The following is a 26,266-nucleotide window of genomic DNA, read 5'->3' as shown; positions in this document are numbered from 1 at the left end:
AATTTATCTTGTTTTTTAAATTTAAATACTCTTTCTTGTTTTATTTGAAAAAACTAAGGGTACGTTTCGTTTCACGCATATGCGCGCATTTACCTATAGTACACGTTACGTTTACTATAGAAAATGCGCGCATATGTGTGAAACGGAACGCACCTTAAGTAGCAATCGAACGTGATTGGTTTCTATTTTTAGCTCCAGCCAATCAGCATCGAATGACATCGGAAAATTGCTCAACTGTTGAGTCTGCTGAATGCGGCCATTCTTGCATGTTCTTTATATTTTCTCATTCTATTGCTATAAAAATGTCAAAATTTATCGAATGAAATTATTCAAGTTACGACAAATCGAGAGATCTCTAATTGAAGTCAATTGAAGTTGAAATAACGCTGATTTCTACGCGAAATACTTTGCAAAATACAAAGTAATTAGGGTGCCGTCACATGGGGCGTAACTTGCGTAAGCGTAACCAGCGGATCGCCAATCACCGAGTTATTCCGATAGAGCCCTTCGTCGAGCTCTATCGGAATAACTCGGTGATTGGCGATCCGCTGGTTACGCTTACGCAAGTTACGCCCCATGTGACGGCACCCTTAGTGTTCCTTTTGGATTTAATTCTGGTAACGGCCGCATTCAGCAGACTCAACCGCTAAGTAGTAATCGAACGTGATTGGTTTCTACTTTCAGATCCAGCCAATCAGCATCGAATGACATCGGAAAATTGCTCAACTGTCGTGTAAAAAGATTGGTAGCACTGTTCACATGTGCAAGCTTCGAAACGAAGGAACTGGATGGAATGAAACATTTTCGTGTTTTTAAATAGTAGCATAGAAATATAAACAAATTATATTCGCAATTCCGTTAGCTTATAAATAGCGCGTATTTTGCAAAATAGCAGCAAGTTTTGCAAACTTTTAAAAAGAGATGCAATGGCGTCGATGCAGGAGAGTAAGTTTAGCTTGTGATGTGTTTTTATGGTATCCATGATTTATAGGTTAAGAAAGCTATCGTGCGTCGTAAAAGAATGTTTTAATCTCAAATCAATCAGTTTTTAGATGATCTCGTATACTTATGACATATTTCTGTCAACTTTCTCTATTCAAGCTTTAATAAAACCAATTAATATTTGGTACCTATAAAATAATGAAGTATTGATATGTATTGATACGTCAAACAATGAATGTTAATAGTAGATAATAGTCGTACATATAATTTATCTTGTTTTTTAAATTTAAATACTCTTTCTTGTTTTATTTGAAAAAACTAAAATGAATAGATTTGTATATTAAACATACATTTGTAAATTACAAAAATAGACACTATGTTAATTTGATTTTTATCAGTCCTACGAAATATAGGTTTGTTTTGTCAATCAAACTTTCATAATCTCTCTAAATATAATATCTATTACTTTGTTATTTACATTTAATTTCTTATTTAATGTATGTGAAAAAGTTACATCTAATTAAATAAATTTAATTTTAGGATTAAAACTCAAGCGTGCAAACTGTGATGCTTGGACCACACGGGAACAATTATATCTTGCATCGAGCGTACTGAAGTCCGGGGATCAAAATTGGATGAGTGTGTCCAGATCGTTGAAGTCGCTTATCGAAAAGGAATCGCTAAGGCCTTCGGATTGGTTCTCGCAAAAGTCATGTGCCACGCAGTATGCGTCTTTACTCGAGAATGTCGACACACCGAAGCGGAAGAAGCGAGAGAGTGGCGAAACCACCAGCGAATCCATAGTCAGAAGATTGACGCAGGAGAGAATATCCGAATTGAGTCAGGGTCTGACTTGCCAGAAGGATGAGTATCTACGGCTCAAAGCGGATATAAACCTGCTCAAGTCTGGCGCGATAAGCGACGAGAAGCTGGAGAAGATGTGGCTCGAGATACAACAGGAGGAACGCGAGACGGATCAAAAGGCGCGGGCTCACATGGCATGGTTGAAACGTCAACAGCAACAGAAGCAAGAGATGAGTTCGTTACCCATTGTTTCATCTTCTATCGCAAGTCAAACACGCAAACACGCGGAGAGCACGGAAGTGACGCAGGCGGAGCATGCGTCCGAGTCCGTATCGGAGAACGACGACGAGAAGAAGAACAACCGAGGCGGTAGATCTCCGTTGCTGACGAGTCTGCTGAAATCTCCCAGTCCAACCACTCAGACTATACAGTCCTACCCGTCCACTCCCGTTCAAGTCAGTTCGCCGACCATCACCAGTCTATTGGGCTCCAGTTCAAAGATACTGAACGCCCAATTGACGCAAAATGTGTCACCGCAGTTGCAGCAGTTGGTCTCGACGGCGATCGCCAGCGCGAACGCGACTACGACGTCGCCGTCCGTAGGCGCGCCTACGCTTTCCATGCTACTGGAAATGCCAGCCACCGCGCAAAGAGGACCGCTACCGAAACTGCAAACGACCACCTCTGTCGGGATCGCGTCTCACGCGCAGCAACAGCAGGCAGCGGCTGTATCAGGCGCTACCACCAGCACCGAGGTGCGCAAATTCGAGCAAACGACGACTCAACCGCAATCCCAGATTCGCCAAATTCAGAGTATTCAGAACGAGGTGGCGAACGCGACGACGATACCGGCGCCCGCAGCGACGACTTCGGCGCTCACCGCGGTTGTCACCGCGCCGACAAACGTGCCCGTCTCGGAGAACATGGTGCAGATAATTGATCATATAGACGACGTGATACGCAAGGACATAATGGCGGACGTGATGGACAAGGACGAGATAAACGAGATCATCGGTGACATTGAGGAATTGATCAAGGAGGAGATCACTGGCAGTCCGCGAACCCTGGACACGAGCGCCTCGACGACGACAACGACTTCGACGACGTCGACGGCGGTTATCAGTAGTCTCCCCAGCATGCCTCGCCAAACGGCGGAAATTCCGATAGTGGTCCCGGAACCGAAGCCAGAGCCGAGGGATGTGGACGAGACTGTGTCGCTGTCTGATTCGCCGCGAAGCGAAATGGCGATCGAAGAGATCGACTCCAGCACCTCGAATATCGCCGAGATCATTGGTACCGTCGCTATAGAGCCACAAGAACCTAAAATTATCGTTACGGAAATCACGGAAATCGTATCTAATACACCAGAAGAGATAAAGTCCGAGACGAGTACTTGCGGTGACGAGAAGGTAACCGAAGAGTCTCTTGCTCCGGAGGTAGCTGTTAACGATGGAGAAAATAGCAAGGCTACCCCGATGGAGGAGAAGCAACCGGATATCGAAGGAAAATTCGTAGACACCGCGTCTTCAAACGTCGAAGTGAACAATTCTAAGCTACCGGACGAAACAAAGGAAACAGTGGAGGATACTGTAGTGGAAGCGGTGGTAGAAGAGGAAGACGGGGAGAAGGAAGAGGAAGCGGAAGTGATCGCACCTAATGACAAGGAATCATCGGAAAACGCCAAAGAGCTACGAGAGTCTGCGGAAGATACTGAAGGTAAAGATAATGCAGAATTAGATCAATTAGATCAATTAGATGTATATTTAACGAAAATTACAGGAGATCAGCAAGACGTACCATCCGCGGAGGTTGTCAGCGTCTCCTCAGAAGTGACGAATGATTTGCCTAGTGCCGAAGACACGGAGAAGTCGCAAGACATCAGCCTGATTCTGGAGGACGATGAAAGCAGTCAGAATTCGGAGAATAAGAAGAAAGCTGTGGCGGAGGAGCAGATCATCGAAAACACGGTCGAAAGCACCGAGTCTTTGGAGTCATTCAAGGGGGACTCGACGGTCCTAACGAAAGAGAAAACCGCAACGGAAGTAAAGGAGGAATCCTCGGTGAAATCACAGGAAGAAGAGACCGTCGAGGAAACGCTAGAGATCTATACGGACGAATTTAAAAAGGAAGAGGTCAAGGATTCCTCAGAGGACACAACAAGCTCCATTTTACAGGATGTTGAAATAAAGGCGGAAGAAATCGAGCCAGTTGACAGAGCTGAGAATACTATTCCTGTGGTAACCGTGGAGGAAGCGAAGAGTGTCAAGAATGAGCCGACTGAGATTGCGACAATCAACGCGGATAGCATTAAAAAAATCGAGAACACAGAAGTTGAGTCCGAGGAACCGAAACCCGAAAAAGAACCGGATGCTATCGATGTGAAGAGTCCGCTTCCACCGGAAGAAGACAAAAAGGTGATTGTAGAAATAAAGCAGGAGAAGGAGGACGTGAAGAAGAACGTCGAGGGTGAGCAGAGCATAAAGAAGGAGATGGAATCCACGGAGGAACCCGTGGAATTGGATGAAGAGGAGTCTTCGTTGAGTAAATTGAGCGGCGGACGGGCGATGAAGACGTACTCCAAGAAGCAGAACGTTGCTGTGGACAGCGAGCCGGAGAACGAAGGCACAGGCGAGGGCGCGGATTATCGCGCCTGGAAAAAGGCGGTTATGCTCGTCTACAATCGTTTGGCCACCCACAAATACGCGTCGGTATTTCTCAGACCGATCACGGAAGACCAAGCGCCTGGATATCATTCGGTGATCTTCCGACCGATGGATCTGTCGACCGTCAAGAAAAACATCGACAACGGCACGATTAGATCGACCATGCACTTTCAGCGGGATGTCATGCTTATGTTTCAGAACGCCATTATGTACAATAAGCATGATACGTTTATCTATAAAATGGCAGTTTCAATGCAAGAAGAGTGCCTGCAACATATGCAGGTAAATACCGTTTATTAATTATAGTGTAATTCATATATTAATTTATTAATTATATATTAATATATATATAGAGATATATATTAATTTATTAATTATAGTATAATTCGCTAGAGAATTACCAAGAAAAGCAGTTTCATATACACATTGCTAGTAAAAATATTTTATAAATAAATAAATATAATATATAAATAGACATAAAGATTGAATATACTTCAATGTAATCTGAAATAGAGTACACGCGTTTTAGATTTTATTATTGATGTGCATCTCTTATAATATCTTCTTAAACGATGCATGTGTGATATTACTAATTGTGTGTATGATACTAATTGTATGGTTGATTTTAGATATTAGTACAAGTAACAGGAGAGGGAACCTTCCGAAGGGAGACCAGAACTGCCACGAGCAGTAGCAGTGAGGCAAGCGAAAGCAGCATTAAGCGAAAACGGAGTCACATCACCCCGAGTCCTCACGACACCGACAGTCCACGATCAAAGAAACGCAGAAAGTCCGAGAACGATTAAATTACACAGCTCTACGTATGAAATATATCCAAGATTTGCGTTTGTGTCTCAAACATATGGAAAATGAAGGAAGGGAATGCGAAAGGGAAAAAGTGAGAAACGTTTCAGGCGTTGAAAAGTATGTATCGATTTGCCTATGATTAGCGAATCCTATGGAAGAAGTTTGTGATATAATTACTTTCTTATTTACATTATAAAATAGATTTAACTGTATACTTTATAATTAGTTAGTAATTATAAAACGTGACAATTCTGACAGCTATAAAATATTGCAGAAATATAAAATTATTTCTAATTTGACTCTTCTGTTTGAGAATCTTTCTTCTTTATCTTTAAACATTAAAAAAATAACAATGATGAAAATATAAGTATAATATAAAGATAAGTTTCTTTGCTGTCAAAAACGTCTGTTGTACATTTATGTTTCTTGCAAATGTGCTAATAAACAAAGATTCAAAAGAAGAGAGATCAATAGTATTTCATGAAATTGAGTATGTACTTAATTCTTGTATAGAAATGTCATCCGACAAACTCACGTGGTCGCGCGTGACTTGACAAATAACCAGAAATAACCATAAATGTCACAAATGTGAACGAAAAAAACACTACACATCTCATCTTTGTGCATAACTGTTTGTTTTTATTTGATTATATCATGAAAATTTACTAGTACGTTCAAATAACTGTAAACTACGATATCATGCATCATATATATATAATTATAACTTATGTGTGTGACTTGTATGTACATATATATATGTGACTTTAAAACATGGGTTATTGCGCCTGGGGAGATGCGAAGATGATGAGTAGTTCCGAAGAGGAAGGTTATGAATATCGTGTCTCTGATGGCAGAGAAAAGAGAAAGGACACCTTCGGCGAGGCTGTAAGCGACGAAAACGAATATGCGCGAGAAATATTATTGCATGAATTGAATCTAAAAATGTTATCATTGTAAACATTCCCGCGCTTGAATTATTGCATGTCAAATATATTGATAAATTTTATAAAAATTTGCGGGTGATATTCAAAGAGCGGACGACAATCTGCTTGTCTTCCCTAAAGAGCTAAAATTATACTCTTTAATCGGAGCAAAATTTTTTAAAATAAGTTACATATAACTTATATATATGCCGTAAATTGTACATTAATCGCGCATTTAAAGTCTTCCGGTGCAGTTTTACCGATATCAGACGATGCCGATCGGCAATTCTGGGCGGAAGACGAATTGAGCAGCAATTCGGAATCGCGACAAAGATTGACTACGAGGAGGAAACGTCGGCATAGTGTCTCTTACAGGAATCGCACCGCGAACAGAAGCCGATCTGTTGCTCGCAATTCCTCGAATTCTAGTTCCAATTCGACCCACGTAGAGACTTCGCCGAAAGGTATATATTATTCCTTTAAAATAATTGTTTTATTAGGATATACATATTTTTCCGATTATTCATTATTAATCTCTGTATTGAGTTTTTAAAGTTACATATATGCAATATTTATATAAAGAGTATATTTCCTTTTTGTATTTTAATATATACAATATATTTAATTGGCGACTAAAACATATGCTAATTTTAAAATCGAAATGCAATTATCCGCAGCTCGCAAAATACGAAGATATTGTCGATGTCGGCGACAGAGAGAGAAGCCGAAGACAATCAAATTACAATCTGTCAACACGGAGGAAAAATCGAGTAGAAGTATCGAGGAAAGAATCTGTACAATGAACGAAGTCGTCTCTCCGGAATGTGAAACTGCATCTGACAGAAAATCAGCTGATTTGCACTTTGAAAATCATCAGGCGTCTTATAGAAATCATCGTAAACGAGCGAACGACGTGACACGTGCGAAAAAAATCGGATTGCAAAAAGCATTCAAGTAATATTTACAACATTCCAGCGATTGCGAAACTCAATAATCAAGAAATATTTTTTTTACAAAAAGTAAGCTCTGACAACGGAGATTCTTAATATTATATTTGATTCAATTTTTATTTTAAAGAATATAATTATCTTAAAGAAATTATATAAGTTTATATAACTACATACTGTATATATAATTTTCAAAATCATCAAGATTTATCTCTCAATCCATATTAATTAATTAGTGATTAATTCATTATATTAATTCAGTATACTTTAGCTTTCAAATATAAAAACAAATTGTTTTGATTTTTTTTTTTTTTTTTGCGAAAAATGAGATGTTCTACACACATATAGTATGAATATAGTAAAATCATCCCTTTTTTTGTCACGCCCGCCTCAATCGCTCTGTCAGCGCGAGGCGGAAGCGGAAGTTCCGATCTATCGTTCGAGCTGTCAGCTGTCAGCTGTTCGCCGATGCGCAAAAAGAGCGGCGAATGCGCGTTTGACATTCACGACGTTGGATTAACCGAGCCGGGGAAGCCTCTTCGACGACAATGAACTACCTCGTGAACAACGATTGGGGCAAGAATCGTTATCAGAATCTGAACGATGTCCACAGACAAAACAGTAAGTCACATCACAAATTCGGGATACATGTCGAAAAAGAAAATACGCGGATTTATCGCATTTTTTTTCTTTTGTCTTACTCGTCTCGATTTCGATTAAATCTCGCTTTAATCTGAAACGAGCTTTCTCGTCAATTATCTTTTTTTGTCCCTCAATTAACGCGAATTAGCCTCTCTTCATCACCGGTAAGGAAATCATGCTGTCGCTATTTTTGCCGGCAAATTTCATGTCACGTGTTTATATTTCGATTTGCATATGTGTATCTGAATGATTCTCCAGTTATAAGTTTTATTTATTGACTTGTATTTATTTTTTGTTTACGTTATTAATATTTGTACATTTCGAAAACATGTGCTCTCTTATATATAGTTTTTTAATTCTTTACAATCTCTTTTTTCTTCAAATATATTGCCAATTATTGACAAATTGTCCTTTTTTTTTCATTGCAGACTCGACAGTTCGCTCCATTCTCTGTTGTACTGTATTGGGTTTATGTTCGACACTATTGATACTCTCGTTATGGAATCCTAATGCACATATTCCAACGATCCGTACTCATGTATTGCACTTGGACCTGCGGCAACCTCTCTTGCGCACCATTTCTGACAAGTTTTTATCATTCGGTCTTGACACGTCCTTACTCCGAAGGATGAACGAATTGCCTGTCAGACAAGAGAAATTTATCAACCTGGGCCGTCACTTGAGTCCTGCTTATGTTAGAGTGGGTGGAACATCTGCAGATTGTCTGATATTTGATCAGGATCAGGTTGGTCCGCAAATATTCTCTTCTCTTAATTTAAATTCTCTTCTCTTAATATAAAATAATCCTATGAGTTATTACTATTGAAATAAATTTTATTTACCTTTTTTGATCTATTTCAAGTCACAGAATGATATCATTTGTTATAAATCTATTTGTAATTTCAATTTTCTGTGCTATCTTAATGCATTGGATGATTCAGATTGTACAAAGCTCATCTGAAAAGATTCTCAGTCCTGTGGATGGCCAAGATATCAGCAATTTTACCATCTCTGGCGCAGACTTACTCGCTGTCTACGATTTTGCAGAAAAGTCCAAGTTGCGAATGATCTTTGATTTAAATGTGCTGCTCAGAAATCCAGACGGATCTTGGAATGATATTAATGCGCGGAAGATAATCACATTTGCTAAGAATCAAGGCATGGAATTAGATTGGCAATTGGGAAATGGTAAGCAAATATAATAAATGCAGAGAGTTAATACATGTGAAAGAAAAATATTTGTATAATCACAATAATGCGTAAATTTTTTTATTTATTTCAAACATTTTCAGAACCGAATTCCTTTAAACACGTATTCAACTTGACGATTAGCGCAAACGAACTCGCAAAGAATTACGATCATTTGAGGCAATTGCTAGACGAGGCGGGATATGTCGACAGCATCCTCGTCGGACCGGAAGTGAATCATGTCGGAGAACGGAATTGCATAGGAGAAGAATATGCCGAGATATTTCTAAAAAGTCAAAGCAGCACCGTGAATTATGTCACTTGGCATCAGTATTATCTGAACGGGCGAGAGGCTACAGTTCAAGATTTCGTGAATCCTCTCACATTCAACTGGTTACCGAAGCAAATCAAATCCTTCGGGGAATTCATCGCTGCATCGGAGAGAAACGTTTCTATGTGGATGTGTATGTATTTTGTATTAGAATTAGGAAAGTTCTCTCTTCGGATATATAATATTATTTCTCGCTTTTTCACTTTTACTTTCAATTCTATTTTCAAAGAACAATTTCCTTAAATCATGCTTATACCTTATTAATTATACATGTAATTGCTGTTTCTAAATATGTAATATATTTATTTAAATTAAAAATTATTTATTTAAATATGTAATATCTTTTTAAAGCTGTAGCAAAAACGTTCCATTGTTTCGAATTGCGAATTACGATGATGCGCGAAAGCTATATTCAATAAAAGACATAAAAGATGTATAATTCACAGCGGAAACCAGTACTGCGTATGGAGGAGGAGCTCCGGAATTGTCAGATAGATTCGTAGCCGGATTTTTGTGGCTGGATAAATTGGGCTACAGCGCTAGTACGGGAGTGAACGTCGTCACTAGACAGTCGCTATTCGGCGGATATTACGCCATGGTGTCGTCGAATCTTACACCAAATTCCGATTGGTGGGTCAGCATTTTTTACAAGCAATTCGTCTCGGAGAAGGTCCTGAAATTGCTCACTTCCAACAATTTCGGTTACGTGCGACTATACGCGCATTGCACGCCGAAGGAGGCTTGGATCGCCAGGGTACCGGCTGTCACAATTTACGGAATGAATATAGACAAGATCCCAGTCCGTGTAGATATTCCAGAATTGTTCGTACAGGCCGGGAAAGTTGTGAAGATATTTTTTTATTCTTTGACCGCCGACCATCTTCAGTCGAGGTAAGATAAAAAATTTAAATTTCTTTCATAATTTAAATATGTGCCTCTACATAATTCTCTAAATTTTTTAACTCCTAAATGTGAAGAAATTTTATATTCATTTTATTATACTGTAAATTAGAATTTAAATGGAAACATTTAATTAAAGCGGTAAATGCTCTTTCTCATGAAGGTCAGAATTAATTGGTAAATCTAACAATTACTATATTATTTTTGTAGCGAGATAAAGTTGAACGGCGAAGTGTTGAAACTGCAACCGAACGGACACTTACCGCCGTTTCGATCTATAATATTGGATCCTACGGATCCTGTGATCTTACCGCCATACTCTATGGTATTTATGATAATTCAAGGTATCGCTATTCCAGTCTGTCAATAAATTCTCAAAGAAAAGAATGAAATCTCAAATTAAAAATACCACGAATCTCAATTTTACGCGACATTTATATTTATATTCTGTATATATTTTTCTTATACATTATATTAAAGATTGATATATCGTAATAGCTTATATGTTACATATTTTTACAAATTCTTATTAACGAGTAAGCCGCTTATATAAGCGTACCATTTTTATAGCTACATATTTATCTGTCTACTGTATAACAGTTTTTATTTAGTTTTGTGATCTATTTTACTTCCCTTTTCTCAGAGACAAATATTATATACGCTGTACAAATGAATAATGGTATAGTACGCAACTGCGGATATATATGGTTACACAAAATTCTTTTTCTATTGATGATACACGCTTTAATATTTTACATTTCTTGTGTTTTTATTTAATGTCTTTATACGATGTGTATACATTGTGCTATCTTAATTCATTCAAACAATTTTATAAGTTTCTCTAGATATAGTATATACTAAATACTACGAAAATTTCATAAACATAACAAACAACAAGCATACAAATATTAAATATGTATAAATATCGAAATTAAGGTAAGGATATATAACGGAATGATATTTATACATCGAGCGAAGTTCTTCATAATGAGAATTATCATTACTACTCTTCTCTCTCTGATAGAATCTTTTTTTTTTTGTAAAAATATATGAAACTCAAATCGGGAAATTAAATGTCCAGAGCATAATTATTATTGCGAACAATCGACACGAGATATTATGACGTGACATCTATATTATAATATAAATTTCGCACAAGTACTTAATGCTTACAATCGCATTATGCAGAAAAGTGTATTATTATTATCATCTCTTTAGTCCGCGGAAGAGATCGTGATAGTTTTTCCTTTAGGATCGTCGAATCGGTCCATTGTGCGGATATCCAGGATCATAATGAGCGCCCATATCATAATTAAGCCCAATATCGCAGTGACAAATATTCCCGTCCAAATCGGTATACTGGTGAACCCGACGCAGTCGTATGCATCGCTGAACGACCCATCCTTATGATCGACTTGGACTTGCAGATCCGTGATATTTAAACTCACCGGATCATTGGCGAAGATGGTGTTCAATGAACAGTGATAAGAAAAATTAAATGGGAAATAAATGTCTCGCTTGGTCGATAGAACGCCGTTCTTGCCTGTTATGTCATAATTGATCTTATTCAATGTGTAGTATCCCATGCTTTTGACCGGGAAGAAGAATTCGAGCGTGAGATCGTCGATGTCGTCGATGTTGGAAAATCTGATGGTTAAAATCAGTGTATTGTTCTCCTTACGAGATGATGCTCTGGATACTTTGGCTCTAGAAAGCTCCAGAATCTTTTCCGACTTTTCAGGTATCTGCAATAATAATATTTATTTTATCTATGTAAGAGTTTTAATGTATTTTTTTTTTGTTTTTATTGATATCGCAATATGTTTTAAAATATTTTTGATAATCTATTTTTTTTTAATTCTAAGACTTAACTCTTCTGAAATTTATTATAATTACTTGCAAAATGTTAACATAAGTCCATAATATTTTACCTGGAATAACAGTGGTTTACTGGAATAGAATAGAATCTTGTCTGTTCTTATCCCAAATTCTGCAGTATTGTTTTCAGCAGCCTCCCTTTTTGTGCGTTCAGATTGACTGAAACGGCATTGCTTTCCTGTAAGTGCTACGCACTCGCTTGAATCTATATCCTTCAAGACCATGTTTAACTCATGATTATCGTTTATATGCTCCATCTTTATTATCGATTTGTTGCTGTAGATTTTTTCAAGAATCATATTCGGCTTGGAAACACTCGGGTAATAATATAACGTGGAGCCATTGATGGCGATTAGCAGCACCTGTAACATTCGTACAATTTTATTTCCTAATCTCTCTAAAAATAAATAATGTACACTGATTTTGTGTGAAAAGATGTGCCCAGAGAAATACGTGCAATGGGTTGACAAGCAAAAGAACTCGTCTAACCTTGTTGTCTTTCAGATCCTCGACGCACAATTCCTCGGCGACGACGATGGTTAGCTCCGTCACGCCCGACCGCGACAGGATCTCCTCAAAGTCCTCCGATGATAATCTCTGCAAGGGATTCGAGCGTGTCTTCAACGGATTGTGATCGGACGATTCGTTGTGCGGACACCATATCACGACAGGAGTAAGAAAACCAGCGTAAGAAAACGCGAATTGACAGGCGATGATCAGCACGAAAAGCGGACTCGCCTTTCTCGCGCTACCTGTCATCCTAGAGCCGAATTTAGGACGAATCGAGCCGAATATGACAGATCGAGAGAGCACCGCACACCAACGAGAGCAGAAGGCACCCTGAAGCCTGAAGCACCTGACTACCACCTCGTGATCATATGATGCGCGTCACGTGGTCGATGCATTTCCGGAATTTGAAAGAGCGCTATCACGCCTAGTATAAGGTATAAATTATAAATCTCGTTATAAACGCCGCGTAAGATTGATATTTAATTGATGAAGGATATATATATATAATATAGAAGAGAAGTCTCCCTTCTTCCTTCGTGAAGACTTTTCCGATTCGTCTTCTATATAGAGTCTAATATAATAAATATATATTTAAAACATTTTTTTATGTTATATTTACTTTTTTATAATCTTATGATGAAATTTCTTTATGATGAAATTATATTTCTTTTTTTATAAGTTATTTTTTTACTTTACTAGAACAACACAAGCGCGCGCTACGCGCGCGCCATTCTTCGGTTTTATGTTAAAAAAAATATTTTTTTAAAAATAATATAAAATTTGTTTAAACTTGATTAATAGTTTTTCATAGAAATCAGCTGATTAAAGCGTTAATTTATTAATTAAATTTTTAAATAATATGATAAAAAATTTAAATAGTAATATGTTGTAAATAATATGTTATAATATCTTATTCTCGATTAATATTTTTTGATAGAAATCAGCTGATAACTTTCAAAAATATTAATCAAGTTTAAAGTATTATAACATATTATTTAAAATATATTAAAAGACATCAGGACTCTTTCTTGCGCTTATTCAGTGGCAGAATCTGCGAGAAAAATCAGTTTTCATATATTTTTGTTATTAATTTACAGATAATTATTAATCCAATTAACGTGCAATAATACGAGTCTTTTAATATCTTTGATAATTCATCTAAATTAATAGATTATATTTTGCGAAGAGATTTAACGAGCAATAATATATTATATGTCTTATTGCGCTCGAAAAATCGTCTGAGTTAATAGGGGAACATATTTTGCGAAGAGGTATAGTGTAGCAATATGTGTCTTTTCAGGTCCGAAAAATCGTCTGAGTTAATAGGAATACATATTATGCAAAGAGGTAGATCGAAGTAACGTCGGTAATAAAGGTTGATAATTTATCGATAATAACGTCGATAATTTACCAACCTTCATTACCGACATTACTTCGAACAACCTCTTTGCATAACATGTATTCCTATTAACTCGGACGATTTTTCGAACGTCTTAAGAGACACGTGACACATACATAACCTGTTTTAAATTAAATTAAATTTATTAAATAATGCTAAATAATTTTTACAAATTGATGATACTCGTAAATTAAAAATTCATAATAATAAAAAATACAATATGTATTACTATGAACGTTGTTATTAACAATTATTAAAATATTTAGTCATGATGTGAAATATCGATGACAGCTTTTACGCGAAAATTGTAATAAAATGCCGAAATAAGGAGAAAAAAAGAAAAAGAAAGAAAATACTGCATTTTAAAAGAAAATTGATATAATAAAAGAAGAAAAATAAAATACTCAAAGTGTTATCAATTATTATTATAATATTATATTGCGAGAAAATGGCGATTTCAGGATGCAAAAGTAATTATACTTTCATTAAAAATATATATACTTACACGGAGATAAATATTAGTAAATTTTTCGATATATTTCATATATTGTTTTATATTTGTTTATTCTCAAATATGCATAATAATAAATGTTTTTTTTTTTTTTCAGCAAATCCAAGCACAAACATTGTTATTCATTCTGGCTCTATGTATCTTCATTACATGCAGTAGCAAGGAGATATTTGCAAAGTATAATAAAGTACAAATGTTTTCTGCTATTAGTCGTAATATTAATAAATATAAACAAGTGTGATATGGGGACAGGATTTTGTTATCAACATTGTTTTTTTATAAACGAAGGAATTGATGCAAGCAATGGAAGAGCTACGATATTTCCAAACACTTGCAAATATGAAAATAACGAATATCTTTATCGTCTTTTTTTTTACATTATGCCTCAATTTTACAAACTTAAAATTTCTCTTTTATTATAATTTGTAATAAAACCTATATATTTTCTTTCTTAGAATAAAATTTATATATTTTTATACATTTTATTTATAGTTGGATTTGAGTTTTGGAAGAGATTATGCACAGAGCATGGAATCAGCCCAGAAGGAATCTTGGAAGATTATGCAATAGAGGGAACGGATAGAAAGGATGTCTTTTTATCAAGCAGATGATGAGCATTACGTACCACGAACTGTGTTATTAGATTTAGAGCCCAGGGTTATTCATACTATTATGAATTTTCCATATTCAAAGGTAGTACGGATCTGGAATATGTATGTACATTTATGTTTATGCATATATATGAATATGTATGTACATTTATGTTTATGCATATATATGAATATGTATGTACATTTATGATTATGCATATATATGAATATGTATGTACATTTATGATTATGCATATATATGAATATGTATGTACATTTATGATTATGCATATATATGAATATGTATGTACATTTATGATTATGCATATATATGAATATGTATGTACATTTATGATTATGCATATATATGAATATGTATGTACATTTATGTTTATGCATATATATGAATATGTATGTACATTTATGATTATGCATATATATGAATATGTATGTACATTTATGATTATGCATATATATGAATATGTATGTACATTTATGATTATGCATATATATGAATATGTATGTACATTTATGTTTATGCATATATATGAATATATATGTACATTTATGTTTATGTTCTGTTTTATGTATCTGAGTTAGAAGAATATGTTTTACAAAGAGATCAGTGGAACCTTATAGTAATGCAAAATTTTATGTGATAAATTCGTAAATTAAAAATAGAATGTGCATATTTATATTTATCAGTATATAATTTTACTTTTATGCATTGACAAAAGCATTTCTTTCTTCTAAGTTTGGGATTTTTAATTGCAATTTATTTAAATAATACCATAAAGAAACAAATGTAACGCGTGCTTTGTAATATTCTAGTAATATTCTAATAATAAAAGTGCGAGATAGTCTGTACAGACTGAAAGCATTTACTTTAAAAGGTCAAAAGAAAAAAACAATAACACTCATGATCAGCAGAAACAGTAAACCGCTGAAAGCATAACGTAAAGCACTCACTGGGCCATTTCCTCTGCTGAAAGCAGCCTATACAGTTGTGGGTGGTTTTTTCGTATCAAGAAAATAAAGTGATTTATATTTGAATTGTTAGAACGTTAAAATGCCAAGCGAGGTGATAACTTTGCAGCTTGGCCAATGTGGCAATCAAAGTATTACATGTTATTTTGTCTCATATAATATAAATCCTTTTCATACGTTTTATAATTTTTTGATACAAATGCTACAATATTTCCAAACACTTGCAAATATGAAAATAACGAATATCTTTATCGTCTTTTTTTTTACATTATGCCTCAATTTTACAAACTTAAAATTTCTCTTTTATTATAATTTGTAATAAAACCTATATATTTTCTTTCTTAGAATAAAATTTATATATTTTTATACATTTTATTTATAGTTGGATTTGAGTTTTGGAAGAGATTATGCACAGAGCATGGAATCAGCCCAGAAGGAATCTTGGAAGATTATGCAATAGAGGGAACGGATAGAAAGGATGTCTTTTTATCAAGCAGATGATGAGCATTACGTACCACGAACTGTGTTATTAGATTTAGAGCCCAGGGTTATTCATACTATTATGAATTTTCCATATTCAAAGGTAGTACGGATCTGGAATATGTATGTACATTTATGATTATGCATATATATGAATATGTATGTACATTTATGTTTATGCATATATATGAATATGTATGTACATTTATGTTTATGCATATATATGAATATGTATGTACATTTATGTTTATGCATATATATGAATATGTATGTACATTTATGATTATGCATATATATGAATATGTATGTACATTTATGATTATGCATATATATGAATATGTATGTACATTTATGATTATGCATATATATGAATATGTATGTACATTTATGTTTATGCATATATATGAATATGTATGTACATTTATGTTTATGCATATATATGAATATGTATGTACATTTATGTTTATGCATATATATGAATATGTATGTACATTTATGTTTATGCATATATATGAATATGTATGTACATTTATGTTTATGCATATATATGAATATGTATGTACATTTATGTTTATGCATATATATGAATATGTATGTACATTTATGTTTATGCATATATATGAATATGTATGTACATTTATGATTATGCATATATATGAATATGTATGTACATTTATGATTATGCATATATATGAATATGTATGTACATTTATGTTTATGCATATATATGAATATGTATGTACATTTATGTTTATGCATATATATGAATATGTATGTACATTTATGTTTATGCATATATATGAATATGTATGTACATTTATGTTTATGCATATATATGAATATGTATGTACATTTATGTTTATGCATATATATGAATATGTATGTACATTTATGTTTATGCATATATATGAATATGTATGTACATTTATGTTTATGCATATATATGAATATGTATGTACATTTATGTTTATGCATATATATGAATATGTATGTACATTTATGTTTATGCATATATATGAATATGTATGTACATTTATGATTATGCATATATATGAATATGTATGTACATTTATGATTATGCATATATATGAATATGTATGTACATTTATGATTATGCATATATATGAATATGTATGTACATTTATGTTTATGCATATATATGAATATGTATGTACATTTATGTTTATGCATATATATGAATATGTATGTACATTTATGTTTATGCATATATATGAATATGTATGTACATTTATGTTTATGCATATATATGAATATGTATGTACATTTATGTTTATGCATATATATGAATATGTATGTACATTTATGTTTATGCATATATATGAATATGTATGTACATTTATGTTTATGCATATATATGAATATGTATGTACATTTATGTTTATGCATATATATGAATATGTATGTACATTTATGTTTATGCATATATATGAATATGTATGTACATTTATGTTTATGCATATATATGAATATGTATGTACATTTATGATTATGCATATATATGAATATGTATGTACATTTATGTTTATGCATATATATGAATATGTATGTACATTTATGATTATGCATATATATGAATATGTATGTACATTTATGATTATGCATATATATGAATATGTATGTACATTTATGTTTATGCATATATATGAATATGTATGTACATTTATGTTTATGCATATATATGAATATGTATGTACATTTATGTTTATGCATATATATGAATATGTATGTACATTTATGTTTATGCATATATATGAATATGTATGTACATTTATGTTTATGCATATATATGAATATGTATGTACATTTATGTTTATGCATATATATGAATATGTATGTACATTTATGTTTATGCATATATATGAATATGTATGTACATTTATGTTTATGCATATATATGAATATGTATGTACATTTATGTTTATGCATATATATGAATATGTATGTACATTTATGTTTATGCATATATATGAATATGTATGTACATTTATGTTTATGCATATATATGAATATGTATGTACATTTATGTTTATGCATATATATGAATATGTATGTACATTTATGTTTATGCATATATATGAATATGTATGTACATTTATGTTTATGCATATATATGAATATGTATGTACATTTATGTTTATGCATATATATGAATATGTATGTACATTTATGTTTATGCATATATATGAATATGTATGTACATTTATGTTTATGCATATATATGAATATGTATGTACATTTATGTTTATGCATATATATGAATATGTATGTACATTTATGTTTATGCATATATATGAATATGTATGTACATTTATGTTTATGCATATATATGAATATGTATGTACATTTATGTTTATGCATATATATGAATATGTATGTACATTTATGTTTATGCATATATATGAATATGTATGTACATTTATGTTTATGCATATATATGAATATGTATGTACATTTATGTTTATGCATATATATGAATATGTATGTACATTTATGTTTATGCATATATATGAATATGTATGTACATTTATGTTTATGCATATATATGAATATGTATGTACATTTATGTTTATGCATATATATGAATATGTATGTACATTTATGTTTATGCATATATATGAATATGTATGTACATTTATGTTTATGCATATATATGAATATGTATGTACATTTATGATTATGCATATATATGAATATGTATGTACATTTATGTTTATGCATATATATGAATATGTATGTACATTTATGATTATGCATATATATGAATATGTATGTACATTTATGATTATGCATATATATGAATATGTATGTACATTTATGATTATGCATATATATGAATATGTATGTACATTTATGTTTATGCATATATATGAATATGTATGTACATTTATGATTATGCATATATATGAATATGTATGTACATTTATGTTTATGCATATATATGAATATGTATGTACATTTATGATTATGCATATATATGAATATGTATGTACATTTATGTTTATGCATATATATGAATATGTATGTACATTTATGTTTATGCATATATATGAATATGTATGTACATTTATGTTTATGCATATATATGAATATGTATGTACATTTATGTTTATGCATATATATGAATATGTATGTACATTTATGTTTATGCATATATATGAATATGTATGTACATTTATGTTTATGCATATATATGAATATGTATGTACATTTATGTTTATGCATATATATGAATATGTATGTACATTTATGTTTATGCATATATATGAATATGTATGTACATTTATGTTTATGCATATATATGAATATGTATGTACATTTATGTTTATGCATATATATGAATATGTATGTACATTTATGATTATGCATATATATGAATATGTATGTACATTTATGTTTATGCATATATATGAATATGTATGTACATTTATGTTTATGCATATATATGAATATGTATGTACATTTATGTTTATGCATATATATGAATATGTATGTACATTTATGATTATGCATATATATGAATATGTATGTACATTTATGATTATGCATATATATGAATATGTATGTACATTTATGATTATGCATATATATGAATATGTATGTACATTTATGATTATGCATATATATGAATATGTATGTACATTTATGATTATGCATATATATGAATATGTATGTACATTTATGATTATGCATATATATGAATATGTATGTACATTTATGATTATGCATATATATGAATATGTATGTACATTTATGATTATGCATATATATGAATATGTATGTACATTTATGTTTATGCATATATATGAATATGTATGTACATTTATGATTATGCATATATATGAATATGTATGTACATTTATGATTATGCATATATATGAATATGTATGTACATTTATGTTTATGCATATATATGAATATATATGTACATTTATGTTTATGTTCTGTTTTATGTATCTGAGTTAGAAGAATATGTTTTACAAAGAGATCAGTGGAACCTTATAGTAATGCAAAATTTTATGTGATAAATTCGTAAATTAAAAATAGAATGTGCATATTTATATTTATCAGTATATAATTTTACTTTTATGCATTGACAAAAGCATTTCTTTCTTCTAAGTTTGGGATTTTTAATTGCAATTTATTTAAATAATACCATAAAGAAACAAATGTAACGCGTGCTTTGTAATATTCTAGTAATATTCTAATAATAAAAGTGCGAGATAGTCTGTACAGACTGAAAGCATTTACTTTAAAAGGTCAAAAGAAAAAAACAATAACACTCATGATCAGCAGAAACAGTAAACCGCTGAAAGCATAACGTAAAGCACTCACTGGGCCATTTCCTCTGCTGAAAGCAGCCTATACAGTTGTGGGTGGTTTTTTCGTATCAAGAAAATAAAGTGATTTATATTTGAATTGTTAGAACGTTAAAATGCCAAGCGAGGTGATAACTTTGCAGCTTGGCCAATGTGGCAATCAAAGTATTACATGTTATTTTGTCTCATATAATATAAATCCTTTTCATACGTTTTATAATTTTTTGATACAAATGCTACAATATTTCCAAACACTTGCAAATATGAAAATAACGAATATCTTTATCGTCTTTTTTTTACATTATGCCTCAATTTTACAAACTTAAAATTTCTCTTTTATTATAATTTGTATTAAAACCTATATATTTTCTTTCTTAGAATAAAATTTATATATTTTTATACATTTTTTTTATAGTTGGATTTGAGTTTTGGAAGAGATTATGCACAGAGCATGGAATCAACCCAGAAGGAATCTTGGAAGATTATGCAATAGAGGGAACGGATAGAAAGGATGTCTTTTTTTATCAAGCAGATGATGAGCATTACGTACCACGAGCTGTGTTATTAGATTTAGAGCCTAGGTTTATTCATACGATTATGAATTCTTCATATTCAAAGGTAATACGCATCTTATAATTTTTATATATTCTTTTTATATACCTATATAGTTATTTTATAATTGACATATAAAAATCAACATTTTTTAAATTGTTACAAGCTATACAATCCTGAAAATATCTATTTATCAAAACATGGGGGAGGCGCTGGAAATAACTGGGCATCTGGATACCATCAGGGTGAAAAATTACAGGAAGAAATCTTTGATATACTGGATAGAGAAGTTGATAACAGTGACAGCTTGGAAGTAATTATTTTTATTCTTTTACATTTTATCATTAATAATATATGATTTTAGTCTCATATCTATAATAAACATATGAAAAGATTAGTGTTAATTTCTTGTCATATAGAGTTATATACAGGTTTAAAATTTTTTAAATACTATTGAAGGGTTTTGTCTTATATAGGGTTTCGTTTTGTGCCATTCGATAGCGGGAGGTACAGGTTCTAGTTTGGGATCTTTCATGTTAGAATCTCTTGCGACAGATTTCCTAAGAAATTAATGCAGACATACAGTGTCTTTCCAAATCAAGATGAGATAAGGTAAATATGTACTGAAAAACAATTCGAATTTAACATTTCAATTATTCGTATTTAACAATCAAATTTTTATTATAGCGATGTTGTAGTACAGCCATATAATTCATTGCTAACATTAAAAAGGCTGACTCAATGTGCGGATTGTGTGGTGGTTTTAGATAATACTGCTTTGAATAGAATTGCTTCAGATAGATTACATATTCAGAATCCCAGCTTCACACATATTAATAAACTTGTTTCGACAATAATATCTGCCAGTACAGCCACTTTGAAATATCCTTCGTATATGAATAATGATTTAGTTGGTTTGATTGCACCGCTCATATCAACTCCTCACTTACATTTCCTAATGACTGGATACACTCCACTTACAACTGATCAAGAGGTAACTAAGAATCAGAATTCAGAATTTATCATCTCTTATGGTTGGCTTACAGCGTGTTAAGTAAAAGTATTATTATGACAATGTTGCAGTTGAGTTTGAATGATAATAGGCTTCTTTAGAAAGTCAGCCATAAGAGACGGTAACTTTTGAATCTTGCTAATGATTATTTATATCCATTTATAAAATAGATAACATTTGTTAATATACATTGAAATTATAATATATATGCGCGTACACATGTGTGTGTATGTGTGTATTGTATATTTAGTATATAATCTGTATTTATCAAAGTTCAATCTGATTTAAACTTTAAGGCTTGTTACATAATTGTCACGTAAAAGAAAAATTATCTTATATATTGCTAATTATGACTAAACTTTGTAATTATGATGTATTCATAAAAAGTATTGTTTAAAAACAGGAGTCATCTGTAAGGAAAACATCTGTTTTGGATGTAATGCGACGATTACTGCAACCAAAAAATATGATGGTTTCCACAGCATTAGATAGAAATGCATCTCATTGTTATATATCTATCTTAAATATAATTCAGGTAACATTCCTTAAAAATAATCTAAAGTTTAAGCTTGATCTATTCTTTTATGGAACTTTAAAATGATTTAAAATTATGATTATCTTGAAATTCACTTAAGAATCAGACATACAAGTTATAAAACACTTGGTACAAAAGATATAATATATTAAAAGATATAATTAAAAAATATATTTAATAATATATTTTAGGGTGAAGTAGATCCAACACAAGTGCATAAATCTTTACAAAGGATTAGAGAACGAAAACTTGCACAGTTTATTCCTTGGGGTCCAGCTAGTATACAAGTAGCTCTTTCAAAAAAATCTCCTTATATACAAAGTACACATCGCGTTTCTGGTTTGATGTTAGCTAATCATACTAATATATCGTCAGTGAGTATTTTATTCCCATCCAATATTACACAGCCATTAAAATTGATCACAATATGTGATTTGCAATATTGATTGAAACTTAATGCTGATAAACATAATATATATATATATATGTATATATTTTTTAGCTTTTTGACGGAGTCGTACAACAATATGACAAATTGCGTAAGCGAGAAGCGTTTCTGGAACAATTTCGTAAAGAAAAAATGTTTGAAGACAATCTTGACGAATTGGATAATTCGCGAGAAGTCGTAGAATATTTAGTGAAGGAGTATCAAGCTGCAACTCAACTCGATTATCTTAGTTGGAATCCAAGCAAAACAGATACATAAAATATCTAAGAAATACAAAATATAAGTGTGATCATAAATATAAAATTATATTATATTATATATATAATATTATATAAATATTATATAAAATATTATATATTAGAAGAAAAATATTTCTATTGCTTGTTTTCAAAATTAAATATTTTTTTTCTAAGATTATTCTACAATTTTAGAAAATATAATGCGAGTGATTAATTTTTTATAATTCCATTCTGATATTTCTGATTATTTTATATTAGAAAATATATTGTTACCTGAAATAAATATTTTATTTATTAAATATTACTCGAAATAAATATTTTATATTTAATAAATATATTTTCTAAAATTCAATATATATATGAATATGTAATATAAATTCCACGCGCATGCGCGAGAAATAGAATACACGATTTATTAAAATTATTATTGATTAATAATACGTAAAAAATAATATAATAATGTATTTTATATTTTATTTATAATATAAATATATATATCTATTATTTATTTTTATTATTTATATTTTTTTATTGTAATATATAATTTAATTAATTTTTATTTATGCAAGACCGTGATTACAATAAATTGTACAGAAAACAGAAAAATATACATTTAATAATAATAAAACATCATTAATTCTACTAATTTCTTACTAATTCTATTTTTCATTTAATGGCTTGTCGATTAGCGATTTTTATTTATTTATTTGATTTATAATCTCAGGACTCTTGCGCTTATTCAGTGGCAGAATCTGCGAGAAAAATCAGTTTTCATATATTTTTGTTATTAATTTACAGATAATTATTAATGCAATTAACGTGCAATAATACGAGTCTTTTAATATCTTCGATAATTCATCTAAATTAATAGATTATATTTTGCGAAGAGATTTAACGAGCAATAATATATGTCTTATTGCGCTCGAAAAATCGTCTGAGTTAATAGGGGAACATATTTTGCAAAGAGGTATAGTGTAGCAATATGTGTCTTTTCAGGTCCGAAAAATCATCTGAGTTAATAGGAATACATATTATGCAAAGAGGTAGATCGAAGTAACGTCGGTAATAAAAGTTGCTAATTTATCGATAACGTCGATAATTTACCAACAACGTCGATAATTTACCAACCTTCATTACCGATGTTACTTCGAACAACCTCTTTGCATAACATGTATTCCTATTAACTCAGACGATTTTTCGGACATATTAAAAGACATTTATTGCCGCACTATCGACACTACCTCTTTGCAAATTATATTCTCCTATTAACGCGGATGATTTTTCGAATATATTTATTGCTGCACTATCGACACTACCTCTTTGCAAATTATATTCCCCTATTAACTCAGACGATTTTTCGGACATAAATGACACACATATTACTGCAGAGATAGTGCAGTCTGTTCTATAGTTATACATATATATTTTTTTTTTTACATTATTACTTTATATTATTTGTTATATATTTTTACATTATTATTATTTTATATATTTTATGCATTATTTAAACAGATAAAAATAAGAATAATAATTAAAATAATTAAAAAATAATGTAAAGAATAATTATATTATTTTTTTTCGAAAAAGTAAAAGTTTGCGCAATTAAGTTATAGAACATTCTATATATAATTATAAAGTTTTTAACAAGATGATCTTGGAAATAATATGATTGATATGCTTAAAATAATCTAAATACAAATGCAATAAAAATATAAATGTGTACATAAATGTATATATATATATAAATGCGTACATAAATATATATATATATATATATAAATGTGTACATAAATGTATTTATATATATAAATGTGTACATAAATTAAAAAGTTAAATATAAAACGGTGACATAAAATAATGTAGTAAATGTAAGTAGTATAGGTCAATAAAAGTAGTATAAATCAATAAAATATTAAAAGTTAATATTTATAATAATAAATAATAAGCAAAATTAATTAATTTAAAACATTATAATTAAGGGATTAAATGCAAAACAGTGATATAAAATAATGATGTAAACAATATAAGTGGTATAGGTCAATGAAATTAGTGTAGATCAATAAAAGTAACATAAGTTAATAAAAACACTATCAATCAATACATATAACAATAAATAATAAGCAATATTAATTAATTTTGACATCATAAATTAAAAAGTTAAATGCAAAATGGTGACATAAAATAATGTAATAAATGTAAGTAGTATAGGTCAATAAAAAGAGTATAAATCGATAAAATATGACAAGTTAAAATTTATAATAATAAATAATAAGCAATATTAATTAATTTGGACATCATGATTAAAGGGTTAAATGCGAAACAGTGATATAAAATAATGGTGTAATAAATATACATATATATACGCGAAAAGATATAGCAGCGTTAAATTAATCATTTATGAGATATTGACGCTAAATTGAGAATAAAATAGTCCATTGATTTTAAAATGGAATCGCGCATAATTCTGTATTCGCAAGCTACCTAAAAGTTGCCTCTTTTTTGCGATGTTGATTAGCTGCCTCAAATTGTAAATTATATTCATAACATCGAGAGGCTGTCATTGTGAGGGTTAGCAGTTTGACAGTTTGTCCAAAATAAAATAAAATAAAATAAAATAATAATATGTTTTAATACTTTAAAT

The 26,266-nt window shown here is 31.1% G+C and overlaps 3 protein-coding genes and 1 pseudogene across 7 annotated transcripts; 3 read left to right on the top strand and 1 right to left on the bottom strand.

The window, feature by feature from the left end:
* The first annotated feature begins 773 nt into the window (after nt 1-773).
* On the top strand, nt 774-5,946 carry Brd8 (Bromodomain containing 8). Of its 3 annotated transcripts, none has more exons than XM_083035069.1 (4): nt 774-945; nt 1,483-3,462; nt 3,526-4,691; nt 5,039-5,946. In XM_083035069.1, the coding sequence occupies exons 1-4, from the start codon at nt 927-929 to the stop codon at nt 5,213-5,215; spliced, it is 3,342 nt and encodes a 1,113-aa protein (XP_082891195.1). In that variant the 5' UTR covers nt 774-926; the 3' UTR covers nt 5,216-5,946. The 3 variants fall into 3 exon arrangements, with proteins under 3 accessions (XP_082891195.1, XP_082891185.1, XP_082891204.1); XM_083035078.1 differs by lacking the exon at nt 774-945 and adding an exon at nt 1,273-1,355; XM_083035059.1 differs by having other exon boundaries at nt 1,483-4,691.
* Nucleotides 5,947-5,964: 18 nt separating this feature from the next.
* Nucleotides 5,965-10,633, top strand: LOC145934560 (heparanase). Of its 2 annotated transcripts, XM_083035101.1 has the most exons (7): nt 5,965-6,101; nt 6,381-6,603; nt 8,157-8,473; nt 8,670-8,916; nt 9,021-9,380; nt 9,694-10,138; nt 10,358-10,633. In XM_083035101.1, exons 1-7 carry the CDS (start codon nt 5,988-5,990, stop codon nt 10,515-10,517), a joined length of 1,866 nt encoding a protein of 621 aa, XP_082891227.1. In that variant the 5' UTR covers nt 5,965-5,987; the 3' UTR covers nt 10,518-10,633. The 2 variants fall into 2 exon arrangements, with proteins under 2 accessions (XP_082891227.1, XP_082891217.1); XM_083035091.1 differs by lacking the exons at nt 5,965-6,101; nt 6,381-6,603 and adding an exon at nt 7,469-7,707.
* Nucleotides 10,634-10,867: 234 nt separating this feature from the next.
* LOC145934564 (uncharacterized) lies at nt 10,868-12,889 on the bottom strand. The gene is made up of 3 exons (XM_083035115.1): nt 12,515-12,889; nt 12,079-12,387; nt 10,868-11,892 (listed from the first exon to the last, which is right to left on the bottom strand). Exons 1-3 carry the CDS (start codon nt 12,782-12,784, stop codon nt 11,362-11,364), a joined length of 1,110 nt encoding a protein of 369 aa, XP_082891241.1. The 5' UTR covers nt 12,785-12,889; the 3' UTR covers nt 10,868-11,361.
* Nucleotides 12,890-20,877: 7,988 nt separating this feature from the next.
* Nucleotides 20,878-24,204, top strand: LOC145934538 (tubulin gamma-2 chain-like; annotated as a pseudogene). Its single transcript, XR_014425056.1, has 8 exons — nt 20,878-21,004; nt 21,255-21,457; nt 21,558-21,704; nt 21,868-22,003; nt 22,079-22,385; nt 22,807-22,938; nt 23,130-23,312; nt 23,441-24,204. The product of XR_014425056.1 is annotated as a tubulin gamma-2 chain-like (transcript).
* The last annotated feature ends 2,062 nt before the right edge of the window (nt 24,205-26,266 follow it).

The sequence above is a fragment of the Prenolepis imparis genome, unplaced genomic scaffold (assembly GCF_030444845.1).
Source record: "Prenolepis imparis isolate NDT839.2.m4 unplaced genomic scaffold, iyPreImpa1.0 SCAF_1, whole genome shotgun sequence".
NCBI classification, from domain to species: domain Eukaryota; kingdom Metazoa; phylum Arthropoda; class Insecta; order Hymenoptera; family Formicidae; genus Prenolepis; species Prenolepis imparis.
The sequence above is the reverse complement of the archived record's forward strand: the minus strand, read 5'-3'. Positions and strand labels throughout refer to the sequence as shown.

Coding starts and splice junctions, on each gene's coding strand:
- Brd8 (XM_083035059.1), top strand. Junction 4,692..5,038: donor AGTGCCTGCAACATATGCAG/GTAAATACCGTT, acceptor GGTTGATTTTAG/ATATTAGTACAAGTAACAGG.
- LOC145934560 (XM_083035101.1), top strand. CDS start 5,988: ATGGGTTATTGCGCCTGGGGAGATGCGAAGATGATGAGTAGTTCCGAA. Junction 6,102..6,380: donor AGGACACCTTCGGCGAGGCT/GTAAGCGACGAA, acceptor GCGCATTTAAAG/TCTTCCGGTGCAGTTTTACC. Junction 8,917..9,020: donor AGATTGGCAATTGGGAAATG/GTAAGCAAATAT, acceptor AAACATTTTCAG/AACCGAATTCCTTTAAACAC.
- LOC145934564 (XM_083035115.1), bottom strand. CDS start 12,784: ATGACAGGTAGCGCGAGAAAGGCGAGTCCGCTTTTCGTGCTGATCATC. Junction 12,388..12,514: donor AGGATCTGAAAGACAACAAG/GTTAGACGAGTT, acceptor CGAATGTTACAG/GTGCTGCTAATCGCCATCAA. Junction 11,893..12,078: donor GTAAACCACTGTTATTCCAG/GTAAAATATTAT, acceptor TTATTATTGCAG/ATACCTGAAAAGTCGGAAAA.